General features: G+C 38.3%; 1 protein-coding gene and 1 long non-coding RNA gene across 2 annotated transcripts in view; one reads left to right on the top strand and one right to left on the bottom strand.

Moving 5' to 3' along the window:
- The window catches only part of PALMD (palmdelphin), a 46,539-nt gene that overhangs the window by 20,522 nt on the left and 12,525 nt on the right, over positions 1-13,492 (bottom strand). The window contains exon 2 of the mRNA XM_063407580.1: positions 4,282-4,327. Coding sequence (XP_063263650.1) covers positions 4,282-4,327 — 46 coding nt within the window. The remainder of the gene's footprint in view (positions 1-4,281; positions 4,328-13,492) is intronic.
- LOC134555699 (uncharacterized) overlaps positions 3,262-13,492 on the top strand; it is an 81,935-nt gene continuing 71,704 nt past the window's right edge. Inside the window, exons 1-2 of the long non-coding RNA XR_010081477.1 lie at positions 3,262-3,764; positions 12,078-12,169. This is a non-coding gene — a long non-coding RNA (uncharacterized LOC134555699). The remainder of the gene's footprint in view (positions 3,765-12,077; positions 12,170-13,492) is intronic.

Raw genomic sequence — 13,492 nt, 5'->3', positions numbered from 1 at the left:
TTGTCTTGGTCAGCCTTAATGCTGTAAAATTCTGTTACTGGGCAAGGCACCTTGCCATGTGCCAATCAAGAAACATTTGTACTTGTTTCTTGATACATTTTAGGGAAGTAAATGGAATCTGGTGTCCTGTGCAGAAATGTTTGTTGACTGGAGACTAATCTTTCTTTCTTTTCAATTAGAGCAGCTTGGCTATTTTTAAAAAGTGATAACTTTTTTATAGAGAGTCTGTTCTCAGACAAGTATGGTTTAGGAGGGAGTTAAGTTCTTCAAAAACAGAGGAAGAGCCTTGCCCTTTCAGCCCACCTGAGGAATCAGCTGTGTGTGAGGACTGGAGAAACTCAGTAAGGAAGTGCTGGACATAAGGCTGGGAGTTGTTCTCCACCATTTCCCTAGATCTGGGATTTGGGAACAGGAAGAGATGTGGTGTGCTTGGCTGAATCACTTCACTGTTACTGGAAGTTAGAAATTAGCCGCTGGCCACAGGCTCTAAGGACACTTTTCTGAAGGATAGGATAGGAAGTGGAAGAAGCAGCCAAGCTTTATGGGGACCAAGGGCAGGATCCAGGCTGGCCAAGCACTACAGACACTATGCTGGGATTTAGTAGGTGATCATCAGAGTGTCACTGATCTCTCAGTTTGCAAAGTGTAGCAGTTATTTATAAACCCTTTACAATTTTTCTTTGATGGTGTTAATCTGCCTTAATAATACTCCAAAGAGAACAGGTGGGGCTCTTTCCTCAAAATACATGCTATTTTTATCTCTGCAGTGGTTTTATGTTTTGCCAATGCTCTTTAATACAATTAACAAAGTTACTGATTTAGGATCACTACAATATGTAATTTTTCTGTAATGACCCTTGTGTGAGACTATCCAAAAGCTGCTATGCTGTATCTTTCTTAACCAGTCCTGATTCTGAAGACAGAGTACCTGGACTCTGATCTTCATGCTTTTCCTTACTTAAGAAATATTCCTGATCTCGTGGTATAAATGGCCTTTATAAACCATAATTAGATGAGCAGTGTGACAAGAGCTTGTGTTTACAGATGATTACAATTCTTAAGAAAAACTATTTTTGTCTTTACTAAAGTTCTGGATAAGACTCTTAGCCAGAGAACAAACTTTTACTTAGCTTATGCTAAGTAAACAAGTATGCTAAGAATATTCTAAGTCAATTTGAATATCCTTTTTGTATCAGTGGAGATGTAATAAGAGTTTGGATAGTCTGAAATGAGTACTTGTACATAAACTACTGTGCAGAAAGAAATCTGAGTATAAAGGCAGAAATTAGTGTATTTTAGACTAGCTGTGTAATAAGGAACCTATTCAATACAGAAACTTTTGCCTTTTTTTTTTTTTTAAGAGGTCCATATTTCTTTAATGTCTGATTTTTTTCTCTGAAACTTTTCTTCTTGTATCCTTTGGTGTTCTAGTATGTTTTCATTTCATGGTTGGTATTAAATATTCATTGTACATTTATCCAGATTAAATTGGCTGAAGTAGATTTTAATTTATACGTCTAGTGTATATATCTATATAGTTTAGTCTAATTCTAGAAGCTAAGAAGTATAAGGAATCTTTTTGAACTTTGTGTGCCAAAATAACTTTAAAAACCTGTTAGAACACTTTCAACAGTGCATTCTGCTATGCTTTGTCTGCACATTACATCTTCCTTTACAAAGCTTTGACTGTACATCTAATGGAATAAATGTGTATTCCTGGATAGCTAGGGGAGCCATGATTCTTTTAAAGTTTGTGCTATGCCCCTGCAGATAATCATATTGCTGGCAGAACTCCTTGAATCCTCTCTTAACTATGCTCTTGTTAATGAGAACAGGATTTACTTTTTGTGACAGAACATCTTCAGCCATTCCTTTCTGTTGTGTATTAATGCAAGATAAGACTTGGTGTTAATTTTCTCTCCTACTGAAACATGTGGGACTCTTTCCTGACTTTTGTGCACAGAAATGAATTGTGTTCTAAGCTGGGTCTGTCTGAAAGAAAGCGAATGTGCAGTGTCCTGTGAGCTATCTTGTCTGCTAAGTCCATTTCTTGGTGTCAGTGTTCTACAGAAACGGTGGTCTTGGTACTCTGGAAAATGCCTCATACTGTCAAATTCCATGGAGCAGCTAATTTTTTAGCTAATGCATTTTTATTTTCATGTAATTTTCTAGGTAGCAAAACCCATTAGGTATCAAAAGTATTAAAGCTTTCATATTTTTAGGTATGAAAGTCTTGCTACCAAAATGAAGGCATTTGATTTTTTACTTCTATATTCTAGATACACCAGCCGCAGGTGGTAGATACATAACAAAGGAAGAAGTTTCCTTTCCAGAGCCGTAGGAGCATCAAAATATTTATAACAACAACGTCATGAACAAAAACAATAATCATGTTTTCCTTTTTGTTTACTATATGGAGAAAAGATTTTCAGAAGGCTTTGAAAACTCCTCCTGGCTCTGTTGCTGTCAAGGAGAAAGGTATTTGACAACAGAAACCAATAAGGTTTAGTGCAGGTGCAGTTGTGTTGACTGCTCTGAGTGCCCCTTGCTGTTCTGTTAGGTCCTTTACAGCAAACATCTGGTAGGTGGCACCTGAAATCCCCAGGTATTTCACTGGAGCCAAACCTCCCCAGAGCCATGGAGGAGCTTTCTATTGTAACTGCAGTGTTGTTTCCCTGGACAACTCCTACCCCAGGTTGTTAGGGCTGATAATTTCCCCTTATTCAGGCTACTTTGTTTCTGCAGTCAGAACATTGCAAGTGTTTCAACTGAATGCTCTGGGTTGATGGAAGTAGAGAGCAAATAGCTCATTTACACATCAAGTGTTACACATCAAACAAAGTCATAGGCAGAACCCAAATACAATTTCCTGTTTCTTCCAGTGCAAGACACTGGAAGCTGCCCCAGTTTCTTACAACAATACTGCTCCAGTACCCATTTGGAAGCAAAGCTGCAGCTGGAGGATGCTCAGCATGTTCATAGGAGTCCTCACCAGCCAAGAGTGCTGCCCCATTCCTGCTCCTGGATTCCAGGAGCATAAACCATGGTCAGGCCTGGGCTTCTCTAGAGTGCCAGAAGAGCTGTTGTCTTTTGAGTCCCTACACTGGAGGCAAAGTCCAGGTTATGACCCTGGTTCAGGCAGCATTGCAGTTAAACAAACAAATGTACACTAAACCCTCTGAAACATTTTGAATTATCTTATTACCTTATTGTGGGCTTGTGTCAGGCCTCAAGTAAATATGATAAATGGTACTGTTGGCTTTTATCAAGTGCCATAATTAAAAATCAACCAAATTAAAATACAATCTATTAGATTCCCATAGATTGCCAGTTATGCCTTGTTACATTTATTTTGATTCCAATAAGGTATTTTTTAATTCTGTCCACCATTTATTCTGCTAGCAGTTTTTCACAACTAATCTATCAGTTTCATACTAATCTATCAGGAGTGTGACAAACACCTTTGTTTCCCTTACTGTTTTTTTAACTAAGAGAGTGAGAGATCCTTCTGAAGGTTTCCTTTCATCTCAGAGAGCCAAATTTTGTTTCAGTTTAAGTATTTTGTAACTGAATAAGTTCAGCTGGAGATCAAATAAGATAAGACTTTGACTTCAGTCAATTTTTGCAACATCAGGTTGTGTTACTTTAAAAATAGTTTAGTTGTTTCTTTTACACACTGGAAACCATCACTCAGATTTCCTTTTAGAAAAGAAACTAAAAATGTTTTCTCATGTCTCCAGCATTCGTCCTCTGAAAACTGACAGGTAAGAATTTGCTTAATCCAAGCTTGTCCTTTTTGACTTTTCAGACAGAGATACTTATGACAGATCATTAACAATTCAGAAATTGTATTTAATTCCACAACGCAAATGAAAAAAATCTCTAATCTCACATTGTGGAATGTAAAAATTGATTTGTTCTGGAATTGTCTAGCTGCCTTTTAACCTTCAGGCAAACATTCAGTATGATGACAGTAATGTGTGTTTTAGACTGTCCAGCAGTGATTTGCACACATACTTTCACTGTTTGGATTTAATTTTAAAGTGCAATACAACCAATACAACCCATAATAAAGTCAGTACAGTCAACTTAGCTGTCTTAAAGCAATATCTTATAAACTAGAATTACTCAGTAACAATTTCAAGCAGACATAAAGTCTTTTCTTTTTCTGTCCTGGGATAAATCATTATTCAGCAAACACACAGCAGCTCATTAATAATATCACTTCTAAGCCCTTTTTTTTTTTTTTTTAAGTAGCGAATTATAACCATGAGCACTTACTGTTATGGCCTGGAATCTTTCTTTCAGCAGTTCGGCTTCCTCCATTCTACAAATCAAAAACAGACAAGTAGTGAAGGCAAAGAGAATGAGACCATAAGCAAAAACACCTCCTGGTGAGGCTACAAAAAAAAAAAGCTGAGGTGATTTGATCCAATTCCGGAGCAGAAAGAGGCAGAATTTTTGACTTGTCAGAAGAGTCCCTGAACAGATGAGCAGATCAGTCCAGACAGACACATGTAATGAGGGTGTGGAGAAGAGGCAGACAAGGAGAGTGCTGGCATGAGTTGACTGACAAGTTGGAACAGTGGAGCACAGGCTCTTTCCCTTCAGGAGCTGCCAACTCTTTGTTTCAATGTGCTCGGTTACCGTGCCACTGCTGCCTTAACTGTTAAATGCCCAAAACAGACTCTTTCAGGACCACTGTTGACGTGAATTTTTATTATGATCCTGTTTCTCTTTCCTCTCTTTTTCTATGCTTCTGGTGATAAACAGATATTTGAAACTTATTTAATTTATTTAAACTGATAAAGTTTTTTATTATTTCACCAGTATGTTTTACCCTGTTGTAGTATTAGCATTGCAGATGGCATGGAGTTTTTTTGAGATGGCTGTTTCTGTTTAGTTTTGTAGATGAAATTTTTAGAAAAGCTGTATTCATAGCTGGAAGAGTTTTAGAACTGCTAACCTGAAGTAAGATAAACTTTAAGCAGTCAGGTCTTTCATTAAATGCAAGTGTTAATCTGTGCAATTACTGGTCAGCTATCTGGGACTCAGGGGAAGCTTTGTCTAAGTAAGGATTTCAGGATCATCATTGCAGTGTTACCGAGATGAATCTAAAATGCTGGTGGCTCTCAGGCTGGATTTTTATTCAGCTGACTTGCTGCAGTCTTCTGCTGAAAACAGCATTCTGTGCCTTAAGGGATGGCGCACATGTTGACCTTTCCATTTACCTGAGTGAGAGTCAGCCGTCCAAAATCAATCTAGGAAACTTGCAGAACAAGTGGAACTGCCTCAGTAAAATCCAGTTGTGAAAAAAATTCTAAGCAAACCAAACAGCATAAAGGTGTAATGTGAATCTGGAGGGCCTTTGTTACCTTCAGTATCACGTAACTGAAGTCTTTTTGAGGACACCAGCAGAAGAGGCAGTCAGCACGTTTGGGCTTTTCCTGCTAATTCACTGACGTGACTCAACTCAGCAGGATTCGGTGATGGGGTTTATTTTACATGTTGGTACAGTGACCAGAAGCTTTATGGCAAATCAAGCTCATCATTACCAAATTCTAAGATGCTACAGAATTGAAAACTTGATGGTGAAATTGCAGCCTTATAATTCAATAGAAACAAATATTTCATTTAATTTCCTCCTTAACAGTATGTCATCACTCCTCCATATGCATGAGCAGATTTTCCCCCTCTGCACTGGGGATTAAGGGTTCATTAATGTTTTCTTTATACTCTGCTTCATCCTGAGGTTTTGTTCAATCTTGCAAAGACCCCATTTTTATTCTCGAGTGAAGAGTTGATTTCTATTTTTTAAATATTTATATATGCTTTGTTTGGTCAGCACCTGAAATTTTAAAAATTACAATATTAAAGCAAATGCGAAGTTCAAAGGCAAGTATATTGAGGTGTATCAGGAGACAGATTACATGGCAGTTTAAATAAGTTTTGTTTACAGATAAGAGAATAAATTCAACCACCCTGTGAAAATAAATGTATTGTTGCTGCAGAAGCCAATAGAGAGACAGTCCTTCTGTTTAACCTTTTGTAAGTTAGCATAGCCTGCCTTACCAAACATTGAAAAAACTGAAACCAACTTATTTTACATTTGTCCTCTGTGGAGTTCATCTTAAATTTTAAGTGTGTGTGTGGACTTCAGAATGTTTAAAAAATATTTAAAGCAGCAAGGGAATTACATCAGAGCTAAGGATGTCTGTTTTGGGGCAGAATCTCTATTCTGAAATAAATGAGATCTACACTCAACGAGCGGAGGAATTAGATCTGTATTTCAAGATTGAATTAAATGCAATGGGTTTGCATTGCTTAGAATTTTTATCATCTAAAATATTCTCCTAAATTTATACTTGAAAATTATTTAAGTGGTTTTTAAAAACCTACTTGTGGATGTTATACAGTTACAGATTGAAAAAATATTTAACATGTCTTTCCCTAATCTAAATCAGTAATTTGAGGTAACCTGAAGAAGGTTTCTAGAATGTTGCTTCTGTTTTTAGATGACAATTATTAAGAAAGTATTTAAAACCCACTTCAAATGTTTTAAATTGTTTGAATCATATATATCCCCTTGCTAGGCAGGATTTGTTTTTCAGTCAATAGGTTGTTTTCCAGTTGTCTTAATCCTGTTCTAAATGGGATTTAAGAGAAGAAATGGACCAGCTGTCATTTTGTCTGCCCAGTAAGCCTGCCTTACCAGTAGGAGTATCCATGGAGTAAAGGTTAGGGCACTGAATCTGAGCAGCTGTGTTTTCAGTCTGCACGATTCTTGGAACAAAGTTTCTCAGAACCTGCCTGCCAGGAACATATCCATAGGAAACTATCTACCTGTTCTGCAACTTTAAGAAAAAGTTTATTTTTCTTTTGGTAGAATAGATTCTCTGACTGATGCAGAAAATGTTTGTGTATCATATAATGAGTCATGCACATTGGACTTTTTGGCTTCAATTATTTCTTTGTTCATTTCCTTTTTGCACTGTCTACCTAATTTAGGAATAATAACAAAAACCTACTGCACAAGGTGAGAGAGTTCCATTATGAAGTCTTGCAAAAAAGGGGATAGTAATTTAGAAGAATAAAATATCACAAACCAAAATCTAGAAGGACCATAGAGGCACTTTCCCAGTGGAAAATGCAAGTTCTGTTGTTCATCTCTGGAGCAATGTCAGAGTCCTGGAATGATCTTTGGAAATGTGGTGGCTTTCCCTGACCATATTCTACATACAATATCAGCCTCAGTTCCACTCTTGCTCATTGTACTGGATTTCTTTTGAAACACATAATTAACCTAAGGTACAGTGAGATATAGATAATTGTAGTAGCAAACAATTGCCTCCGAGATGAAACATTGCATTAAATGTAAGGAGAAAGAAGGTTTCACTTTTTCAGAAAGTGAGTTTGAAGTGAAAGTAGTTGATTAGATTGTTATCAGCTGAAAACATAGCCTGTACTTTCTGGAATGAGTGGTCACTGAGTTCATGAATTCACATTTTGTTCGTCTTAACTAGTTTGATAATTTTGCTTCGTGATGAGCTCCCTTTGGTAAATGTGTTTGAAACACAAAAGGGGTGTTTTGGACTCTGTACAAAAAGGAATTCTATTTTCTTACAGTGAGCAAATGTACTGTCCTTATGTATTTGTCTACATGTAGTCTTGACTCTGGCAGCAGGAATAAGGAGGAGATAAATTTCATTCAAGGTCTCTGTACACAAATGTTTACTGCAGCCGTCCTGTCAGTTGGCCCAAAGTCTGTTATCAAGTGTCTCAATTCATTGAGAGAGTCTCTTCTGCAGCTAGAACCATGCTTTTGGATTTTACAGGTAAAAAATAAACAAACAAGAAATAGAAATTTGAAAATCTAAATAAGGCTCATGTCCCTCCATCAAAGTATGCATTTGAAATTATTAAAAAATGTATATGTTTTAGGATCTTAGAGGAAGTTTATAACAAAATATCTGCCAGCTCTCAGGAGAGATGAAATTTTGCTTTGAAGTTTTGGAGAAGTAATGCCCTACTAGGCAGGTCTTTTAACATAATGAATTTCTTGTGTTCTCTCACTGAAGCAAAACAATATCCAAATACTCAGATTTATACAGTTTTATGAAGCTAAATTCTACCTCATTTACTTGTTTGGGTAGATACACACCCTAAATCTCTGGGAGGAAAAGCCTTGGACTATTATGATTCAGTTGGTACAACTCCCTTCCTGTTGCTATTCATAACTATAAATATATTAATTCTTTAAACGCAAACTAAAAAAAAAAGAAGTTATTTTTCGTTATCATCAGGGTTTTTTCATACATTGATTTTTAAAAACATATTTTATGGTTCATCTGCTGCTCAGGCACCTTTCAATGCTATGGAGAGGTTTTAGAATGCAGCACAGGCTTAGGTGTCCCTGCTGTGGTAGGGGTCTATCTTGTATTGATAAAATACAGATGAACCCAGCTAAAAGTGCCCTTGTGCTGAATATGGATCATCCTGCCCCTATTTTCTAAAATTACACAGTGAGCTTTGTCAAAGTATACGGATTATTTTTAAAACTGTTAACCATGTTTTGTGTAGCCTTTTTCATGTTCCCAGACTTGTAAGCTCTTAGTCTTGTGTATCTTATGAACCTCTGGGTGTAGAAGGCTTTCCACAGCACCTTTAACACTCTGTTGTGTCTCATCTAAAAATCCCACTTCAGTGAATAGTTTAAGCATAATTATTGTACTGATATCAAATGTGAGACTCCTAAAAGTATATGTTCAGGTGCCTAGATAGGGGATAGGACTGTGTTTGTTTTGTGGTGGTTTTTTGTTGTTGTTGTTGTTGGTTTTTTAAATGTAAACTGAAACAAGTAAACCCACAAAGAATCTGAAATACTCAGGATGGGTTCCCTAAACATGTCCTGGAATGCATTTCTTGCAACCTAGCATTTTCCAACTGCTGCAGATATGCACTTCTAAGAATGGGGCAGAGTTTTAAATCCTACCCAGCCAACTGTGTGGGGAATTTTTAGCAGGGCTCTGAGAACAAGCTTTAGCTATTGCATAGTTAGGTTATGTTTTATTAAGTGAAAAGAAACTACCCCATAACCAGGGCCAAATCCTGCAAAAAGTGACAAAACCCAAACAGATACCATGCTGTCCATCGTATGGAAGCTACATCTCATATTCTTCTGATTCTTATTTTATGATGCTCTTGGAGAACACAGTGAGAACAGTTGTGGTGTTTGGATCTAAGAGACTTCAGTAAGATGGCAGAGCAAAATTAGGGCCTTGCAGACATATTTCTGTGAACACCTAGTACCAGGTGTACCAGTGCCACAGTACCGAGTGCTGCAGGTGAAAGCCTTAAGAGTACGGATCATTTGTTCTAGGAGATGAGCTGAAGTAGGAATTCCTTATGAGAAAAGCTCTTTCTGCAGCTGGAGCTGGGGAGGGTGTGGTGTAGAAGAGGCAGGGACAAGGCTGGAGGTGGTGAAGCCATTCAGCAGCCTGTGTGGGTTACGTCAGCTGCTCCCTTCTCCTGAGGCATGGGCAGAGCTCTCACGCTGCTGTTTGAGAAGCTGCCTGACTAGTCTGTGCCTGTAGCCCTGGAGCTCAGGCCTTCTGCAAGATGAGGTGAACCTTATCTGATAGCTCCCAGCAGAGCCAAGTGGAATTACTGCTTTCTCCTCCCACACTTCCAGCCACATTTTCCTCTCACTTCCCATCATCTGATTAATCAGTGAAGCAATTATATTTGCTAATCTGGCAGGAAAGTAATTAAAAAGAGAATTTGAAAACAAACCTAAACTCCCAAATCCATCAGTATCCACTATGTCAGTGAGCTGAATAGGCTCAATAGGAGATGACAGGAGCAGTAGTATTAGGGAGTAAGAACTCTAATTCTGATCAGGAGACAAGCAGCAAGAGGAGAAAGATGTAGGAAATGTGACTTCTGGCAGCAGAGAGATGAACTCAGCCACATTGCAGGCTTACTGAGTGGTCCAGGGACCATGAGAGACCTTATGCTGACATGTATGATAAGCATGTATGCTTAGCTATTTGTCTGAAGGTTGAAACTGCTGTGAAAACATGATGACTTCATACTCTGGCAATCCTTCCTGTGCTTCCAGATATTCAGTATCCTCTGCTGTGGGTGGGCAAAAAATATCCCACATACAATTTGTTTTGCGTAAGCCTTTCCAAGTATTAATGGAAAAAAAAAAAACCCTTGATAAGATTATGCAAAACTTTATTGTTAGCAGAGGTGATAAGATTGTTTATGTCAGATGATGCAGGTTGCAAACACAGGCCTAGTTTCTTCAGTGAAGACCTGTTTTTCTCCGAGGAGTTTGCTATTTGGAAGCAGCGGCTGAGGCACAACTCCCAGCCTGTCAGTCACTCCGAGTGTTGGTATCAGCTGTCCCCTGCGTGTTCCCAGTGCCAGGGAGGTCATCCCAATGACACGGGGCTCTGCCGGCTGACGCCGCCTGTGCCGAGTGCCGGGCGGTGTGGGCAAGCAGCTGAACCCCGGCGGTCACCGCATGCCTGTGACAGGATGTCACCCGCTCCTGTTTTACAGCAGATGCAAATATTTCACCACTGCTTCACACAGCGTGGTACGTTTACTTAACCCTTTACCTTGGAGTGGTGATTATTAACTAGGAGCAAAAAACTTGGTATAACAGTGTTTCCCTATTTTTGTGTAAGTTTTGTTTTAATTGTCAGGATTTCAGGCCTGTTTCATAGCTAAATATTCTAATCAGAAAGATATTGTCCTTATTTTCACTTGAATCTGGAGCAGATCCTCTTAGTGATATTCTGCTGTTTGCTTGGTACTTGCTCATGGTGAAATTTTGTAAGTTTGAGCTGATATACTGGCTCTGTGAGGCTGAAAGGAGACATCCTGCTTCTGTCTCTGTATCCCGTATTCCCGCAGTTAACGTGGCTATCTGCTCACTGAGCTGGCTGAGAGCTAGCCAAGCTAAAAGGTGGCTCTTGCTATGCTGATGAGTCAGATCATTGCCTAGGGAAGCACGATGAGGGCCAAAATGTGGTAAAGAGGGAGGATAGAAGGTGAAACTGTGGCTACTGGAAAATGCAGAAGAGGCAGGACAAGTAGGGAGAAAGGGAAAGCAATGGTAAACTGATAGATAAAGTAAGCTGTTAAATGTAAGTTTACCTTTACAGACATGTTACACAACGTATGGAAACTTTCTTTTTTTCCTTTTCTTTCTCCCTGGAGGCTGAATAAGCCTTTGACACACTTTTGTCAGATCAAAGGTTAATATCTTATTACCATTCATGAATGCAAAGAATAATCTGGTTGTATGAAAGAATATTTTGGGGAATATAAAAGTTCTTTTCTAATTGTATCTTCTTAAGATGTGAATGGGCTCTTTACCCAGTTACTAAAGGAAAGCCAAGCAAATCTGCATGTGATGGCACTGCTTCCAATCTAAAAGATTAGATATCATTTCTGAAGAGTGTCTTTGCAAGTTTCTCTGCAGCTTGGCAAGTAGGACCTGTAATTGGTTTGGAGATCCATAATGGTCTTTATAGATTTCTCACTGTCCAAATGCACTTGGAGACTGCAAAGGCTGGAGTTAAATACTATTTTAATAACCTATTTTAATGAAATCTGTGGAAATTTGGAAATGCCATTGTGTATAGCCTGTTGGTGAAATGACTGTTTGAAAAGGGTTTGATGCACTGTGTTAATCTGGAAAAGGGGCTTGTCAGGTAATTTCTCATTTCACCAAGTATTATAATAGCCTGCTGCCAAATGGATCTAGCTGTATTGTCAGACATACAGCTGATGCAGTTATAAGACATTAAGAAACCTGTTCTTGGGGTTTGAATTAGAAATGTAATTCACATTTCTTGCTTATAATCACACTGAGTTGGACACAGTGTTGGTGTTTGAAAGAAAAATGAGGAACACTTCAACCACTCTAGTTAAACAGCTATCATCCTCTAATTTTGTTGGTCTGTTCTGTCATTTTGGCTAATGCAGCTCAGGATTGTAATCAAATGTTGTCATTGTGTCGTGACTGTTCGGTGTTTGTATGACACATTTTATATTCTCAGTTTCCAGTGGGCTGTCATTAATGAGAGAAGAATCCAAACATGAGTAGCAGGCACAGCAATCTGTCCTTTCAGTGAAGGAACCACATACCAGTGTAAGTAGTACCAATATCTTTTCACATAGTCTACATTTCAAATATCAATAAAAGTTAATAATGAATTTATTTATATGTGTATATTTTTTCTGCTGAGATTCAGGAACATCCTTTATAGAAATCCCTTTCTCTAATTGTATTAATTAATTGGTATGTTCATATTAACACTTGATTCTCTTAGGAGACAGCCACTTACATTAGTATTGCTTGGATTTATACCATAAATCTCAGTAATTGTTGCAGTGGTTTGCTGTTGATTTGTTTAATACCATGGCTCAGAAATAGAAAAGCTAAAGCTAGATGGATCAAAACTTTAATGACACCAATTTAGACCTCCAGCTGGAAGAGGGAGGCACATTGGGGCACCTAATGATCTGTCTGAAGGAAATGGGACCTTAAACACAACTGAGGGATCTTAGCTCCTCTAGTTCTGAGAAATGTCCTACATCAATCTTGTATTACTCTGAAGGGATTCTTTTTACCAGTTTAAATGCATGGAATGTATTTCACGATTGACACAGTTTCACTTCATATGTGTCATATGTAGAGAATTTAATGCCTTTTAAACAAATAGGCCTATTTCTTATATATTCTTCTAGCCTCTCATTAATCTAATAATTCTGTAAATATTTCAACAAAATACTGACAGGCTATGGTTTCAGGTTTCTATTTTGAATACTTGTTGTATCATGGTTAGTTAAAAAAATATAATGAATTTGGATTTTTAAGAGTATCCCTCTACCACAAATTGAACAACTTCTGTAGATGAGAAATCTCTTGGGAGACGGCAGCTCTTGGCAAAGGCAGTCAGTGATTTTTAGTAACTGTTTGACTTCAGGGAACTTTGGAAAAAAGCTTCTGTTACTGGGAGATCTGATCATTGGCTTTCTGCAGCTAACTGAAACAATTCTGCTGGTCTAACACTGCAGCTGTGTGCTACAATATGCAAATTAGCAATTAAAATTGGCAGTGTTGACACTGGAAAGGGTCTCTTTGGTGGCTCCAAGTAGGGGCTTCAAAGTAACTCTTCCTCCAAATTATTTCTCATTCCTTTGACTGCAAACTTTTTGCTGATTGCCTCACTGTTATGGTATCTTCAGCAGAACTGACTGCAGTGCCTCAGGTCCTGCCTTGTACTTTCTCCAAACCGATGCCGCCTGCTTTCCAAAAAAACCTTGTGAGAGCCTCAACCCCTTCCACCTCCTCCTGCTTCAGCTAGACATTATCCTAATCTTCAGTCTTTCTCCTATCCTCTATTAATCCCATAAACCCTGGGCAAATCTGCCTACCTCTGTCAGTATTTGATGAAGAATGTCCAGGGTG

The sequence above is a fragment of the Prinia subflava genome, chromosome 10 (assembly GCF_021018805.1).
Source record: "Prinia subflava isolate CZ2003 ecotype Zambia chromosome 10, Cam_Psub_1.2, whole genome shotgun sequence".
NCBI classification, from domain to species: Eukaryota; Metazoa; Chordata; class Aves; order Passeriformes; family Cisticolidae; genus Prinia; species Prinia subflava.
Note: the sequence above shows the minus strand (reverse complement) of the source record. Positions and strands in the feature narration are given on the sequence as shown.